Source organism: Myxine glutinosa, unplaced genomic scaffold (genome assembly GCF_964187855.1).
Source record: "Myxine glutinosa unplaced genomic scaffold, kmMyxGlut1.1 SCAFFOLD_386, whole genome shotgun sequence".
Classification (NCBI taxonomy): Eukaryota; Metazoa; Chordata; class Myxini; order Myxiniformes; family Myxinidae; genus Myxine; species Myxine glutinosa.
In genome coordinates this window covers 97,737-112,512 of record NW_027616492.1, presented here as the reverse complement: position 1 = coordinate 112,512, position 14,776 = coordinate 97,737, and the positions used below count along the sequence as shown (strand labels likewise).

Below are 14,776 nucleotides of genomic sequence, written 5' to 3'. Positions count from 1 at the left end.
TGAGACCCAAAAGCTTGAGTGACAGAACTTCTTGGAGAGGATTGTTCAGAAAGTAGATGGGAGGTTTGCCCAGTTGGTCTTTTCGGAGAGACATAGTAAGAGTGTGAGATTTTTCAGGATTGAAAGACATGTTCCACTTGTTTGACCAGTCTGTGATTTCCTCCAGGTCTGCAGAGAGTGAGGAGGCTGCAGACTGCCGATCTGAGGGATGAGGTATGGAGCGGCAGAGTGAAGTCATCAGCAAAGAGATAGTGAGAATTTTCCAGAGAGTCAGAGAGATCATTGATGAAGACCAGAAAAAGCACAGGGCCCAGAACACTGCTTTGGGGAACTTCAGCCTGAACAGGAAGGGGAGATGAGAGAAATCCATTCAGGGCCACACGTTGACTACGACAAGAGAGGACATCCGCAAGCCATGCGTGGAGATTTCCATGGATACCATAGGAGAGTTTTGTGAGCAGAGCGGGGTGCCAGCCCATATCGTGATATGTCAAGCACGTGATATGGCAAGGGAATGAATATGAATGAATGATCGTTTGAAGGCCATTTTCCCCACTAGAGCAGGGGTTAGCCTTGTGGGCCCCATGACAATCATGTTTCCCTGTTTGAGGCAATGTTTTTATGGCCGGATGCCCTTCCTGACGCCAACCCTTAGTCGCCTCTTACGATGCGCAGGGATACGGTGTACCTATTCTAAACCGGGGTACACACCGGGATTATTCATCCCAGGTGCTCAATTTGCCGACCTCGGAAGGATGACAGGCTGAGTCAACCCCCCGGTGTTAATTCAGCGATCGACCGGGATTCGAACCCAGGATCCTGGGATCCCATGCCGGCACCCTAACCGCTAAGCCAACACCAGGCTATTGATATGTCAAGAGAGACAGCTCTAATTTCCTGTTTGATATTGAGGACCTCCATCCATTGTTGCGACAGCAGAAGCAGCATGTCCAGAGTGGAGTGACCTGGTCTGAAACCAAATTGATGATCAGAGATCAAGCCATTGGAGAAGAGGAAGGATTTGATATCCGAAGCAATGATGGATTCCATGACTTTGCTGATAATTGGGAGCAGGGTGATTGGTCTGAGTTGTAAATGCCTTAAGATTAGCCCACATTCCATAAGGTTGCAAGTTAAATGGCACACGTAATGCAGCACTCTTCCCTCCAGGGCTCCAAAGCAGGTAGCACACCACCATCTCATTTCATCCCCCTTCCCCACTCATATTTACTACACCCATTAAGACTACCTGTCCCCAAGGATTAATGCACACATTAAATTATTAATGAATGAATAACCCTAACACTGTTCTTTGCAGGTTTTCTCCCTTCCTCTCTCTCCTTTTTTCCTGTTCGCTCTTCCCATTTCTCCGTTCCAATACCACTATCCCACTATCAGTATTGTCGCATCCGTGGCCGATGAAAACCGGCCTCAGACGGATAGCCGATCGGTTAACTCCGAGGCAGCAGTTCGAAACTTAGCGGTATTATTTTTGGCGCGCGGGCGAAGAAAACCAGGGTCTCACCTGTATGGACGGCCACCACGGGGTTTATTCCTCGAACCCACAGACAAATAAACACACACGACAAATAAAATGCCAGACAATGATGAATTTAATGAAATAAAGCAATGAGGTAAAAATGAATGTTGAAGTAAAAACTAAATCCTAATTTGAGACGTCTCCATTCAGACACACAAAACAGACAAGGAAAAGATTAAAGAAAATAAGAAGAAAATCCCCCCTTTTATTTGGCACTCAGCTCTGATCTCAATGAGTACTTTGGTGGGGATGGTCGCTGAGAGGACCGCTTGTCAAAGTGCCTGAACAATGGTGCCGGTCAATCGCGCCAGTACACCGAACTGTGCAGCAGGCAGCCAAACGTTCCCCCACTCAATTCCGGCCCCGTCAGCACAACCCGGTCCTTAGCTCCCCCGAAGAGCACAGAGTCAAAGCAACACCCCTGGCTCCAACGGTGCAAGGTTTTCTGGGCTCTGAACAATTCTCCTCAAGCGCACACGAGAAAATGCGACCGCCCGCCACGAAGCCAGCATGAGAGATAGAGAGATAGAGAGATAGAGATAGAGAGAGAGAGATAGAGAGAGAGAGAGAGATAGAGAGAGAGAGAGAGAGAGAGAGAGAGGGGAGGGAGGAACGCACCCTCCTTTTTCTCTCACCGATGTCACTCCCCGACCAATCCCCATGCCCCATTGCATCATTCAATGTGCTCTCAACCTTTCACGAAGCTCGGGGCGTTGTTTCTCCATTACGAGTTATCAGGGACGGAGTCTAGCAGTCATTCAGGAATGTTCGGCTTTCTGTCGAAAATGTCGGTTTCATGGCCGTTATTGCTGTTGTTGTTGTTGGCGAATGAGGGCTTTTATGGCCGGCCTTTTTACTTATAAAACCCAGAAGGGAAAAATCACAGGAGGCAATTACATACTGGGGATTATCCTTAAGCCCTATCTAACTTAACACAAAAACCACCCTCCGTGTGGTGACATACAAACACTCTTAACCTGACAGGTTCCCTACTTATTAGAATGACGTTCTTCTTCGCGTCCACGCTGAACCCTAAACGATCCTAACTCCACTATGGTATTTCTTCCCGACCCCCACAAACCTAACAGTATGTTGCCTTTTCACCGTCACCTTACACTTCCATTCGCCTCAATTACGTATTCAAAATAAAACCAAATAAATTTGAGGTATTTGGAGCAATAGATCGGACAAACCCATTGTTGTACGCCACAGTCAAACCCATTGCAGTTTGGGCATTAATCTTCCCAATTGCCCCTTAGGTGATGTATATGCACTGTCATCTTCCACAATCGCTTCATCTCCATATTCAGTCTATTAGCACATTTTTTTGCAGAACAACATATCCTCATTGTTTGTTCTTCAACATTTTATTGCGCTCATTTTGAACTTGTACATCCAACATCATTGTGAGTTATTGGAGGTTCGGAATGAAGACCAGTCAATTAGGGTACACATTAAGGTAGCACAAACAACATTGTTGTACGCCGCACAGTAGAAGTGACATCTCCATCGAAAGATAATAAAAAAATGCATATTCCAATTTGGGGTATTAGAAATAGTGAGTGGTCGACTTCACCTCTAATCGAATTCCCATATTGAATTGGTCGCTACTTGGATTGTGGGGCCCTCCATATCAAACAAGCTCCACTTACAGCACTGATATTTCCACAGTGAAGAACTATGAAGTCCAAAGACAGGATTCTAAAAGCATGCACAGACAAAGCACGAGCTGACCGTGTCTATTGTAGCACTTGCCTACACAGATACCATCCGGTCAATGCATGTTCATATCTATTCAAACGGCAATCTGCCACACCTGGCCATTGTTCACTGAAGTGAAACTTTCAGTCAAGAATGTCTATCTTCTGGCCTTTCAGAAACTTAATACAAACAAACAAAAATGTTGAGGTTTATACATTTAAAATTAATGCCATTCCAACATTCACAATAGTCTGCTGTTTAAAAAATAATAACAATTAAAACTTTTCATGAACCATGAACAAAGCAGACACACCTGTTATGATGGTGCCAATGATCAATTGGTGAGATCTATATTCGAGAGCTTCCTGATCAAAAGTCCTTCGGGTTGTCCAGCACAAAGATGATGTGACCCGAATATGCATACCAGTCCCAATCTAACGAATAGCAAGGGTCTTTTACCTTAATCAGTATCTAACAAGTGTAGTTAGTGCTTTCCTCACCAAAATGGTGACACAAACCTACAATGCAGCAAATATGCAGCAAATTCCACCTCCCTGGGCCGTGTATTTATTGATATTTTTAAAAATGCTTCTGTACACCACCCTTGAGGCTCGCATTGCAAGCCACCGTCTACAATTCCAATAGAAGAGACCGAATTACTCTTTTATGGAAAATGTTTTTCGAGTTTGTTTTATCCTCAAAAATAGACCGTAGTGAATACACATTGGTGTTAAAAGATTGGCCTTTAAAACCTTCCCTTATGAAGAGGGACAGACATCTGTACAAACACACAAACTGACATTGTGTTTAATATGGTAAATATCAAGGTTGATGAAATTTTAAAACTCTTTCCATGATGTCACACACAGGCCCATTATTGCTCTCATCTCACCTCACAACTTATCATATCCTTTACATTCCTTCTATTGAGCCATAACCGAGTGACCTGAAGTTATTCTTTTAATTTTGCATCGTCTTAATTTAGCACCCACTTCTCTCTCAGTATGTACAAAATGGATAGATTGTAGAGAAAGTGATTTTCCGTGATCATGGAAAATGCATGAATTCACGAAATTTGTGACTGAAAAGAAAACCTGAATCTGACATGGGGGAAGAAAAAAGAAAAAAAAAAAAAAGTAAATAAAAAAGCCAAATCAAGATTAGGTCCAATTACAAATAAAATATTCACTATCAGGTCATATTTTGTGCGTGTGATTCTCCACGGACACCCATTCCCACAGCGTAATTACAAAAAGTATTTAAAAAAAAAAATACACTGGAATTTGATGCACAAGGAATACCCTTTATACCTGGAGCATAAACAGCTAATGCTCACGCACGCATCAAACACAGCTTCTATGGACGAGTGTAACTGTGAACCTCGATCTCGATTATTGGCACCAAATACTGAATAAAACAATTGAGCAATCTCTGGAGAGTCCAGTCAAAGCGAAATTCGATTTGAAATTATGCCTACCAGCAAAAGCATCGTACGTACAACAGACATACATACATACATACATACATACATACATACATACATACATACGTAGGTTCATAACCGATCGCTTAACCCAGGTTTTCTCTTCACGATCACAGGGTGAAAAAAAAGCGAGTGGGTTTATGTCGATATATATACACCAGTATGTATATATGTATGTATATATGTATGTATGTGTATGTATTTGTTTCTAATTGTATGTGTATGACAGTATCTGAACTAAGATCAAAATTCTGCTCTGTCGGAGGGTTCTCTTGAGAGCTTGACAGGCAGAGCGTATGTACATGGCAGTGACGTCATTACGTGCGCTCATTGAAAGCTGGAGAACTGAAGATATATTTGGATTGGTTGCTCCCGGCTGCATCCAGGCGATTCCATATGAGTGGATACCAGAGATAATGTGCCATGTGGCAGATGGTACTTATCGTTCCCATTAAGGTACAGCATAGCTGGATGTGATACCTTAATGGCGGTTCACCACTGATGGTATGAAATCGCATAGTAACATATATATATATATATATATATATATATATATATATATATATATATATATATACTGCATATATATATATATATATATATATATTTCTATATATATATATAGAAATTTCTATATTTCTATAATGTTTCTATTTCTATATATATATATATATATATATATATATATATATATATATATATATATATATATATATATATATATATATATATATATATATATCTATAATTCCAGTAATCTCTGTGTGTTTGTTTGTACGTTTGTATGTTTGTACGTTTGTTTGTTTGTCTGTGACCGCTGTTTCTCGACAACCATGGGTCCGATATACTTTAAACTTGCCAGGTATATTGCTGGGGACCCGAGGATGTGCCTTTTCAAGGTTTCATATTAATCGGACAATTACTTACCGAGCTATGTCCAAAAAACGATTCAACCAATCAGAGAGCAGCGAGCTATCGCGTGTGCCGAACGTGGCGGACACACTCTGCCTCGGATGGCACATTTGAGAGCGTATTCATTTATTTCACGTTTGCAAACTATGTTGGCGCTATGTTGGCGTTAAACTATGTTTTAAAACTAATAAAAACCCCGGGGGGATTGTCACTGTACTCGCAAGCCGTTCGCCGTTCGCTTTGGCGTTGCGAATGGACCAAAACATTTCATGCACCAAACCATTTCATGTAAAGCGTTCGCCGTTCGCTTTGGCGTTGCGAATGGACCAAAACATTTCATGTACCAAACCATTTCATGTAAATAGAGGGGGGGATATAATTTTAGATATAGATATAGTACGGGCATGCCCTAGTATATATAAAATGGGGCAAGAGTTTGTATGTGTGTATGTATGTGTGTATGTATGTGTATGTATGTATGTTTGTGTGCATGTGTGCATGTGTGCATGTGTCTGTCTGTCTGTCTATCTGTCTGCTCTATAACGCATTTGTTTGACAGCTGTCCTGACACCACCCACAATTGTAACCAGAAAAAAAACAAATCATACGTCCACCATTTTGGTAAACCTAAGGCATCTTCGGAAGTATCATATTCACAATTGCCATGCTGTCCCTATATGTTTTCAGTTCAGTGTAAAACAACCGAAGCAAATGTTACAACGATCATCAAGCATCCAAGGGTTGAAGTCAATAGGAGTCATGGTCATGGGCCTTGTGAATGCAACAGTATGCATAGGACTCAGGCTTCAGACCTATATAGTCAGCCTATGGGCCAGTGCAAATGGAAATATTCAAATTATAATCACGATGTATTATATATGCACATAACCAGTACACACGTTTTTGCTTCCTGGTCATAACCGAGGTTATTTTTTATTTTTGGGAGTGATCAAGGCAGCGGTCTGATGCCTATACGCCACCCAAACAAATTAATGTGTCAGAAGAACGTGTTGCATGCTTGGAAAAAGATCGCCGGTAAGGCGTGTATTGCGCTCGTGCATATAATGCCATGTCTACATATCTCCTTTGTAGATGAGCATACATGAGCATCATAATGAAGATTAATTTAGTTTCAAGTGCCATGTCCCATGGATCCACTTTCCACATTTTTCTCATCTGCCATTTATAATTCTATTTTCCACATTTCCCTGTAGCCCTGATGGTAAAAATCACACCAGTCTCCAAATGAAGCAGTTCAGTTTGACAATTTGAAAAAAAATAGGCAAAGCCTAGAAACAAACAAACCCCTTTAGAACCCATTAATTAGAACCCATTATAAACCTTTAAAATCCATTAGAACACTCTATAATTACCCTTTAAAATTACCATTTAGAACCCTGTAGAACCCTGTAGAACCCTTTAAAACCCATTAGAACCAAACAGGGTGGGTAATAAAGGTTCTTATTCATTGATGATGGACAGATGTAGCCAAATATTGAAGCAGCGTCACCACTTAAAAATACACTCGCCAGTGGCGCTGTGGAGGATTTTAGGTGTGGAGACTCGAGGAAAATTGTATTTTTACCAAAGCAAGTGCACAAATAAATTATTTTATTTTTCCATTGATTACACAAAACCGAATTTATGTTGAGACGGAATTTTGGCATTTTGGAAACAGAAAAGACACGTTTTTGAAATACAAAACAACAGGCTGCAAGATTGTCCCTTGCATAAAGTGTTCTGACAACCCATTCATCAGCCTCGATGTTTGAAGAGAAGTATCCTCAATCTGGCTTTGAAGATTTGTCGGCATCATACTCTTACCTGTGACACGTGGCTACGCTTGTTTCTGCAAAAGGGGCAAATAAACAAATACAGGCTTCACTGTATAGCGCAAGTCAGAATCGTCGAGATGTGCAACTAACCCCACAAAAAACACGAGTCCAAAAGATATTTAGCACTCGGCAGGACACAACCTCAGACAGCTGTTTTCAAAAAGGCCAAGCACCAAATAAACATTGGTAGCTTCTTACGAATGTGTGTGAAATGTGACTGCACAGTTCTACTGAGATAGAAAGAAAAAAAAAGAAAAAGAAAAAACCAAAACAAAAACAAACAGAAAGCACATCCAATGCCGACTGCGTCGAGTCTCATGGAAGAGCAGAAAGAAACCCAATGGCAGAAATGGTAACAACAATTGATGTGCGTGGAGGCCTTGTCGGAATGGAATCCAAATGTTGTAAAAGTTAGTCATTTTGCTCCAGTTCAGCTATTTAATGGTAGACAGAGTCGAAGAGTCGCTCAATTGATTTAATTCAATTCTCGGCAACTCTGTGTCCTGCCAAGTTCTGAGCGCTGTTGACATCTGGAATAACGGACGTGAAAAATGACGGTGCTTCTCCGACCGGATCAGTGTGCAGAATAATTTGGCAATTCCCCTTTGCGTACAGCCAGTTGTCCCGTGTGCAGCCCATGTGTACAAACGATAGCAATCAGTGTTCTTTCTTTTTTACACAAATAAAGTGGTAAAGTGCAAAGAGGTGTATATTGAAGGGATTGCAAATGGACAAGCCCTCATTTTAAACAAATAAAAATAATTCAAAAGACCGATGACACAATCATGCACAGAAAGCCTTTTTTGCCTCTGCAAATGAAGTTAATTTCCTCATATCAGGTGCCCTTCAGTACCCTGTCCAAGAAACAAACAGGTACGTCTTCAAAAATATAAATGATGAAAAACTTCTATATGAACTGTCAGACATCATGCAAAATAAAAAATCTCCTAACCTCCTCTTTCAACTTACATCATTGCACCTTTCAACTCTGCCTCGAATGTCTCCATGTTCTAATTTCAGTCAACCTGTCCAGTTAATCAGTTATGGTATTTTAACCTCAGTTTCGTTTCAACCGAAGTGGAAGGGTGGTTTTTAAACCCTAGATCTTTCACAACTAGGTACATGCATGTCTCAAACTATATACAAAGCACTGGTTGTTAAGATCAGCAAAGAAAAACACCAATGACGAATCAACTTTTTATTTTTCAATTATTAAGTGGTTCATTTCCACGTAATAACATCCCATGAGAATTGAAAAAGTCATCTCATAGAGATCTGACTTGGGCAGGCAGCATGGCCTAGACTCTGGGTCTAGAGGTACGGACGGACTCTCGCCTCAAACCGGTCTAGCCTGGGTTCGAATCCGGACTCGGCTATAAACTGTCATCCCGTTGTTTCACAGGCATGGTGGGTCATCGATGTGCATGCCGTCCCTCGGATGGACGTCAAACTGGGCGTCCCGTCTGCCGACATTAGTTGGTGAACATTAAAGATCCCAAGGTGTCCTTCGAGAAAAGTTCTAAATTACTGCCCCAACCTTGGTCGAACGTCAGGTCTGGCCAGCTGATTTTTGAAAGACTTGGGCCCAAGCTTCCCCTGGCCAAACCCACAATAACGTGGGAATAATCGAGGCCATTAAAGAAGAAGAATATAGAGATCTGGCTTCATGCTGCACGATCATTAAGACCCCACACTCGGCTCAACGTTACAACTTACAAGATACGCATTAATTTGTGTTTGACTGTGGGATTAGTATTTCTTTTACGTGAGGTCACTTTTAAAGCTGCCAATTTGAGCTGGAGCTTTCAAGGTGCCAGTCACACTCCAGTGAGGACAAACGCAGGCAAGTTTGAGCTCGTTTTGGATGAAGAGCTTTCATGGGAGGCTGTTGGGGTTATGGAAAGGGGGCATTGGTTAAAAAAAAAAAAAAAAAAAAAAAAGAAGGAGGGGAGAGGAGCGATTTAGGTTTCAAAATAAATAAGTCATACGCGATCGTTCCTTCTGGATGAAGACTGCGTCGACGGCTTACTTCCAAACCCGTTCAACCAGGTACGGGGCGCTGGCCGGCTGATTCCAATCAAAACCAAACAAACTGGTCATGAAATTAGGAAGAGAATCAAAGCTCTGTTTGTGACACAAAAAAGCTATTTGCTTGCCATTTTGGCAACGCGCTGCAGTCATTGTGTAGGGGAGGTTTGTGAGCAACAGTGTTGCGCCAGGTTTTCATGCGACGGCTGCCCAGTTTCTGTTTCGTTTACAAACTGCATGACACTTAACGAGATACACATGGCCCACACTGCTGAAACATTCAAGGACAATCATCAACATGAAAGTCAGAGGAAGGGGAAGAAACCCCCCCCCCCCCCGAAAATAAAAAAGAAACTCAATGAAAATGCAACGCACAAGAATCGTCGACAACGCTCTTGGCCATTTGGGGACAAACTTTGCTGTAGGACCCATATCGAAGTACAAAAGATGGACATCTGAATATGAAACTGGCCAATTATCAATTAGGTCAATACAGATACAATCGTAATGGAAACCAAACCTCATCTCGGAGGGCCTACAGTTGGCTGAAGTTCCGAGTCCTTCCCGACCCAGGGTCCACGATGTTAAACTATCTGAATGGTGTGCAGGCAAACATGAAAGTATTAAAGAAATAAAAACAGAAGAGGGGAAAAAAAGAAGAAACTGATGAAAGTGTTACGAAATATGTCTGCTCAAATAAATTGAATGATAGAAATATCTTTCTTCCCTCCTTCAACCCTTAAAACCACCACGAAGACCCTACGACCCCTCCCTCCGTACTAACAAGAATCTCCTGCAATATCTCAACACCGTTTTGTCAGGTTTTCCTCATATTACAAAAGGGCAGTGGAAGCTTGGCCCTACGTGCCCAGATCGAGTCTTGTGTATGCGAGCGCAGTGCACTGGCAAGGCTGCGAGCCATGAACCTACGTAATCTCTTCCACATGATGGCAGGCGCCTTCGGAGAAGGAGCCTCGTCCCTCCCACTTTCTATTGCCCTCTCGAGCATCCTAACTCCGTGAGCCTCCACTGCTCATTCTCTTCTTACACCTGTCCCACAGAACTGTCCTTTTAAGCCACAACTTTAACCTTTCCCTCCCACCCCCACCTTTTGGGATTCCCAAACACACCCCACCCTCTGCTCTTTTCTCCCTCAACTCATTCCTACAAGTATCGTGTTCCGACATCAGTGCTCCGCACACCGCTTCGTTGTTTGAACGTTCTTTACCAAACAGTCCTGCAGGCTTTTTGATTTGCCCCAACTTCTCACCCTTCAGAACATCGGTGTCAACAATACCAAACGGCTTCAAACACAAGAATATCAAGATTGACTTAGCGAGCTAATAGGTTATGTAGACATTTTCATGTTGAAACATTGATACTGTATATGCTTAAGGCTGACAGGATGGCCTAGACTCTAGAGGTACGTACACTCTCTTCTAAGCTGTCTAGTTCGGGTTCGAATTCCGAACGAGCCATAAACTGTCAGCCCGGTGTTTCACAGGCATGGTGACTAATCAGTGTGTGTGTGCCATCGCATGGACGCGAAAAGGGCATCCCGTCTGCCAGGATTTGTTGGTGATGCCATCGATCCCATAGTGTCGAGCCATCACCAGCACCATGGCCAAATTTCTGCCCTAAATAGTCTAACGTCAAGTCTAGTTAGACAGTTCGTGAAGACTCAGGCCAAGCTTCCCCTGGCAGACCCCACAAGAAAGGTGGGATAATAGTGGCCTTAATGGGGAAGAATACTGTATAAGCTTAACCTTTTAAACTCCCGTCACCCCCACCTTTTCTCGAGGCTTCCCTACAATATCTCCAACCCCAAAGAGCTACTTCACCATGACAAATGTCTCCTCCCAACAACCCATTGCCACTGCTCTCCATCTTTCTGTGGTTTCCCCCCGAAACACTCGGAGCGTTACACAAGCGGGCCACTATCATCAGTGGGGTACAAGTGTTGGCAAGCACAAGGTCTAGGCGCCGGACAACCTGGCAGCATCATCCACCTCACGAGCAGCCTTCAAAAGTCACTCTTTAACCACGGGTCAACCTGGTCATTCATTCACCGCTATTTGCAGTTGGCATCATCATCACACAAAATGTGGCAACAACATAAAACAGAGGACATCACTCTAGTCACCACAAAAAAAAAAGAAAAAAAAGACTTCAAAATCAAAAACCCAATACAGATGGTCAAGGATCTGAGCCAAGCCAAGACCCAAAACATAAGCACCAGGTTTCGGGTAGGTGCAAAGCACGCAGGCGTTTTTTTTTACTGGGAACTACAAGGAAGCATGGTGTTCGCTTTACGGTTAAGGCGGCTGGCTTGAGATCTTAGGGTCCTGAGTTTGAGCGCCCGTCATTCCGTGGAATTAACACCAGGTGGGCCGACTCGGCCCGTCATCCTTCCGAGGTGGGCAAAATGAGTACCAGCCAGCTGGTAAGGGGGCACTGCATCAGCGGCACGGCCGCTCTTCCAGAAAATGATCCTGTCATTAGGTGGAATTAACACACCAGGTGGGCCGACTCAGCCCATCATCCTTCCGAGGTGGGCAAAATGAGTACCAGCCAGCTGGTAAGGGGGCACTGCATCAGCGGCACGGCCGCTCTTCCAGAAAATGATCCTGTCATTAGGTGGAATTAACACACCAGGTGGGCCGACTCAGCCCATCATCCTTCCGAGGTGGGCAAAATGAGTACCAGCCAGCTGGTAAGGGGGCACTGCATCAGCGGCACGGCCGCTCTTCCAAAAAATGATCCTGTCATTATGTGGAATTAACACACCAAGTGGGCCGACTCGGCCCGTCATCCTTCCGAGGTGGGCAAAATGAGTACCAGCCAGCTGGTAAGGGGGCACTGCATCAGCGGCACGGCCGCTCTTCCAGAAAATGATGCAGCCAAGCGGACACAGGCTGCATACTAAGCACCAGCAACTACAATAAGGTCTTCCTTTGTTCATGTTTGGTTTGCAACCACCAAACCAGCTGTGATGCAACACCGGGTCTCCATCCAAGAAATCTTTCTCTAGCACTTCCAATTCATTGTCAATTGTCATTGTAAAATACAATAACGTCGGCACAAAGTTTGGCAAAGTTGAGCACATCTAATTACAACACTGGACCCACATGACATCGATATCTATTTATTACATAATAAAGTTTGGTGTTCATTTCATCAGCAGCACCTGTCCGTGCAACAGAACTATAATCAGCACCACAACTACATCTACAAACTACGTACGTACTTTAAAAAATAGCGTTGGCCCGATGCGGTCTTGGCCATCTCCCACCCGGGCGGCAGGGTCGACATCTCCTCGGCGGCGTCGAACGAATGCTGCCTCGTGTGCGGGGCCGCTCCCTGGGTGGTCCCTTGAACCAGCGCCGACGGAGGAGCCAGAGCCAGGGAGGCCGGTGACGAGTGGGCACGGAGGTGAGTCGGCTGCAGAGAGTTTGACCCGGCGACCCCTCCGGGGAGGTCGGACGACACGGGCACCCTCGCGCGGCCCAACGAGCCGCTTCCGGCCTCGGGTTGCTTGAAGAAGGAGTCGGGCAGGTTTCTGAGGCGCATGGGTAACGAGTGCGGGACGTTCGTTGCCTTGGGGTTGATGGCGGCGCTGAAGAGCGCTTCGAGGTCCGTTTCTGAGTCGCCGCGGACGTGCAGGACCTGCTCGCTCACCTTATGCGGACTCGACTCCATGGCTTAGTCACAACTTTCGAAATGCTCTCCTGTCGTCCCGGTTAACACTTCTGTTTTTACCAATACGGCGCTCCAACCGTTTCTGCGTCAACTTCGCCAGTTTCTTCTTCTTCTTTTATTTTTGTCCTTTTGCTCCCGTCTTTGCGGAAAGTAAATAGATAGTTGGATAAAGACTGCTCCCTGATGCTCCCCCAGAGGCCAAGCCTCCCCCCCCCCTCACTCACCGGCCCCAGGACTCCGCGGGACTGGGACTTGAAACGCAGACTTGGCTTGGATATCGTCCTTCTTTTAGTTCGAAATCGAATTATTTCAATTCACAACCAACTAGGTGTATATACATTAGGCGGTTGCACATATCATCTATGGTAGTTCAAAAGTACGCCACAAACAGTTCAACTAACTCTCTCCTCCAAACTCAAGAAACTTTTTCAACTCGGCGAGCAAACCACGCCCCTTGGACCTCCGATTGGCTAAGATGACCCAGCGAACTTCCTTTCTGTAATGATTTCATGAATGCACAATGGTCTGTCTCATATTCAAGTTTGAAAATAAATAAAAGTACACCGTAGAATTTTCTTCATATAGTAGGTGAAAGAATGCTTGTGATTACAGAAAGTTTGAACAAGCATGAAACAGCGCAATCTTTAAATACACTTTCAATACACCGCCCAAGAATTGGCTGCAATTTTAAGTTCAACGAGCGATTTTTTAAAACGTTCATTTTCTTTTTTAAATTTCATTGTTACTGCACAAACTTTTACATTTTTTCCCCTTTACAGAATCACGGCCAACATCATATAAATAACTGCTCCTTTTAAGAGCTAATAAATAAGCTAAAACAATAACAAATTTTGCTTATGACGTTGCGAGAATAAAACATTAACAGGTTCACGAGGATTGCAGTTATCACGGTAGCAATCATTTAATTAAGACGATTCCAGAATAATAATATAAATAATAATAATCGAAATACAATGGAGCAAATGTTTTTGATTATGTATGTATGCATGTTAGTACCCAGAGGACCCAAAAGACCCTGAAGATCCAAAAGACCAAAAAGACCTGGAAGACCCAATGGACACAAAATACCCAAAATACTGAAAAGACCCAAAATACCCTGAAGACCCTTAACTACCCCAAAGACCCAAACGACCCAAAATATTGAAAATACCCCAAAGATCCTGAAAGACCCAAAATACCCTGAAGACCAAAATACACTGAAGATCCAAAATACCCAAAGACCCAAAGACCACGGAGACCCTCAAACACCCCAAAGACCCAAAAAGACCAAAAATAACTAAAAGACACCAAAGACCCTTAAAAAAAACCCTCATTTTCTTTTTTTAAATTTCATTGTTACTGCACAAACTTTTACATTTTTTTCCCGTTACAGAATCACGACAAACATCATATATATATAATTGCTCCATTTTAAATAAGCGAAAACAACAACAAATTTTGCTTATGACGTTGCGAGAATAAAACATTAACAGGTTTACGAGGATTGCAGTTATCACGGTAACAATCATTCAATGAAGACGATTTCAGAATAATAATATAAATAGTAATAATCGAAAT

The 14,776-nt window shown here is 43.3% G+C and overlaps 1 protein-coding gene across 2 annotated transcripts in view; it reads right to left on the bottom strand.

Annotated features, from left to right (window-relative positions):
• Positions 1–13,669, bottom strand: part of LOC137435099 (transcriptional coactivator YAP1) — a 125,652-nt gene extending 111,983 nt beyond the window's left edge. Inside the window, exon 1 of one of the 2 annotated variants that reach the window (XM_068128565.2) lies at positions 12,747–13,669. In XM_068128565.2, coding sequence (XP_067984666.1) covers positions 12,747–13,198 — 452 coding nt within the window. In that variant the 5' untranslated portion in view covers positions 13,199–13,669. The remainder of the gene's footprint in view (positions 1–12,746) is intronic. The other variant, XM_068128566.2, reaches the window with a different exon arrangement.
• Between the last annotated feature and the right edge of the window lie 1,107 nt (positions 13,670–14,776).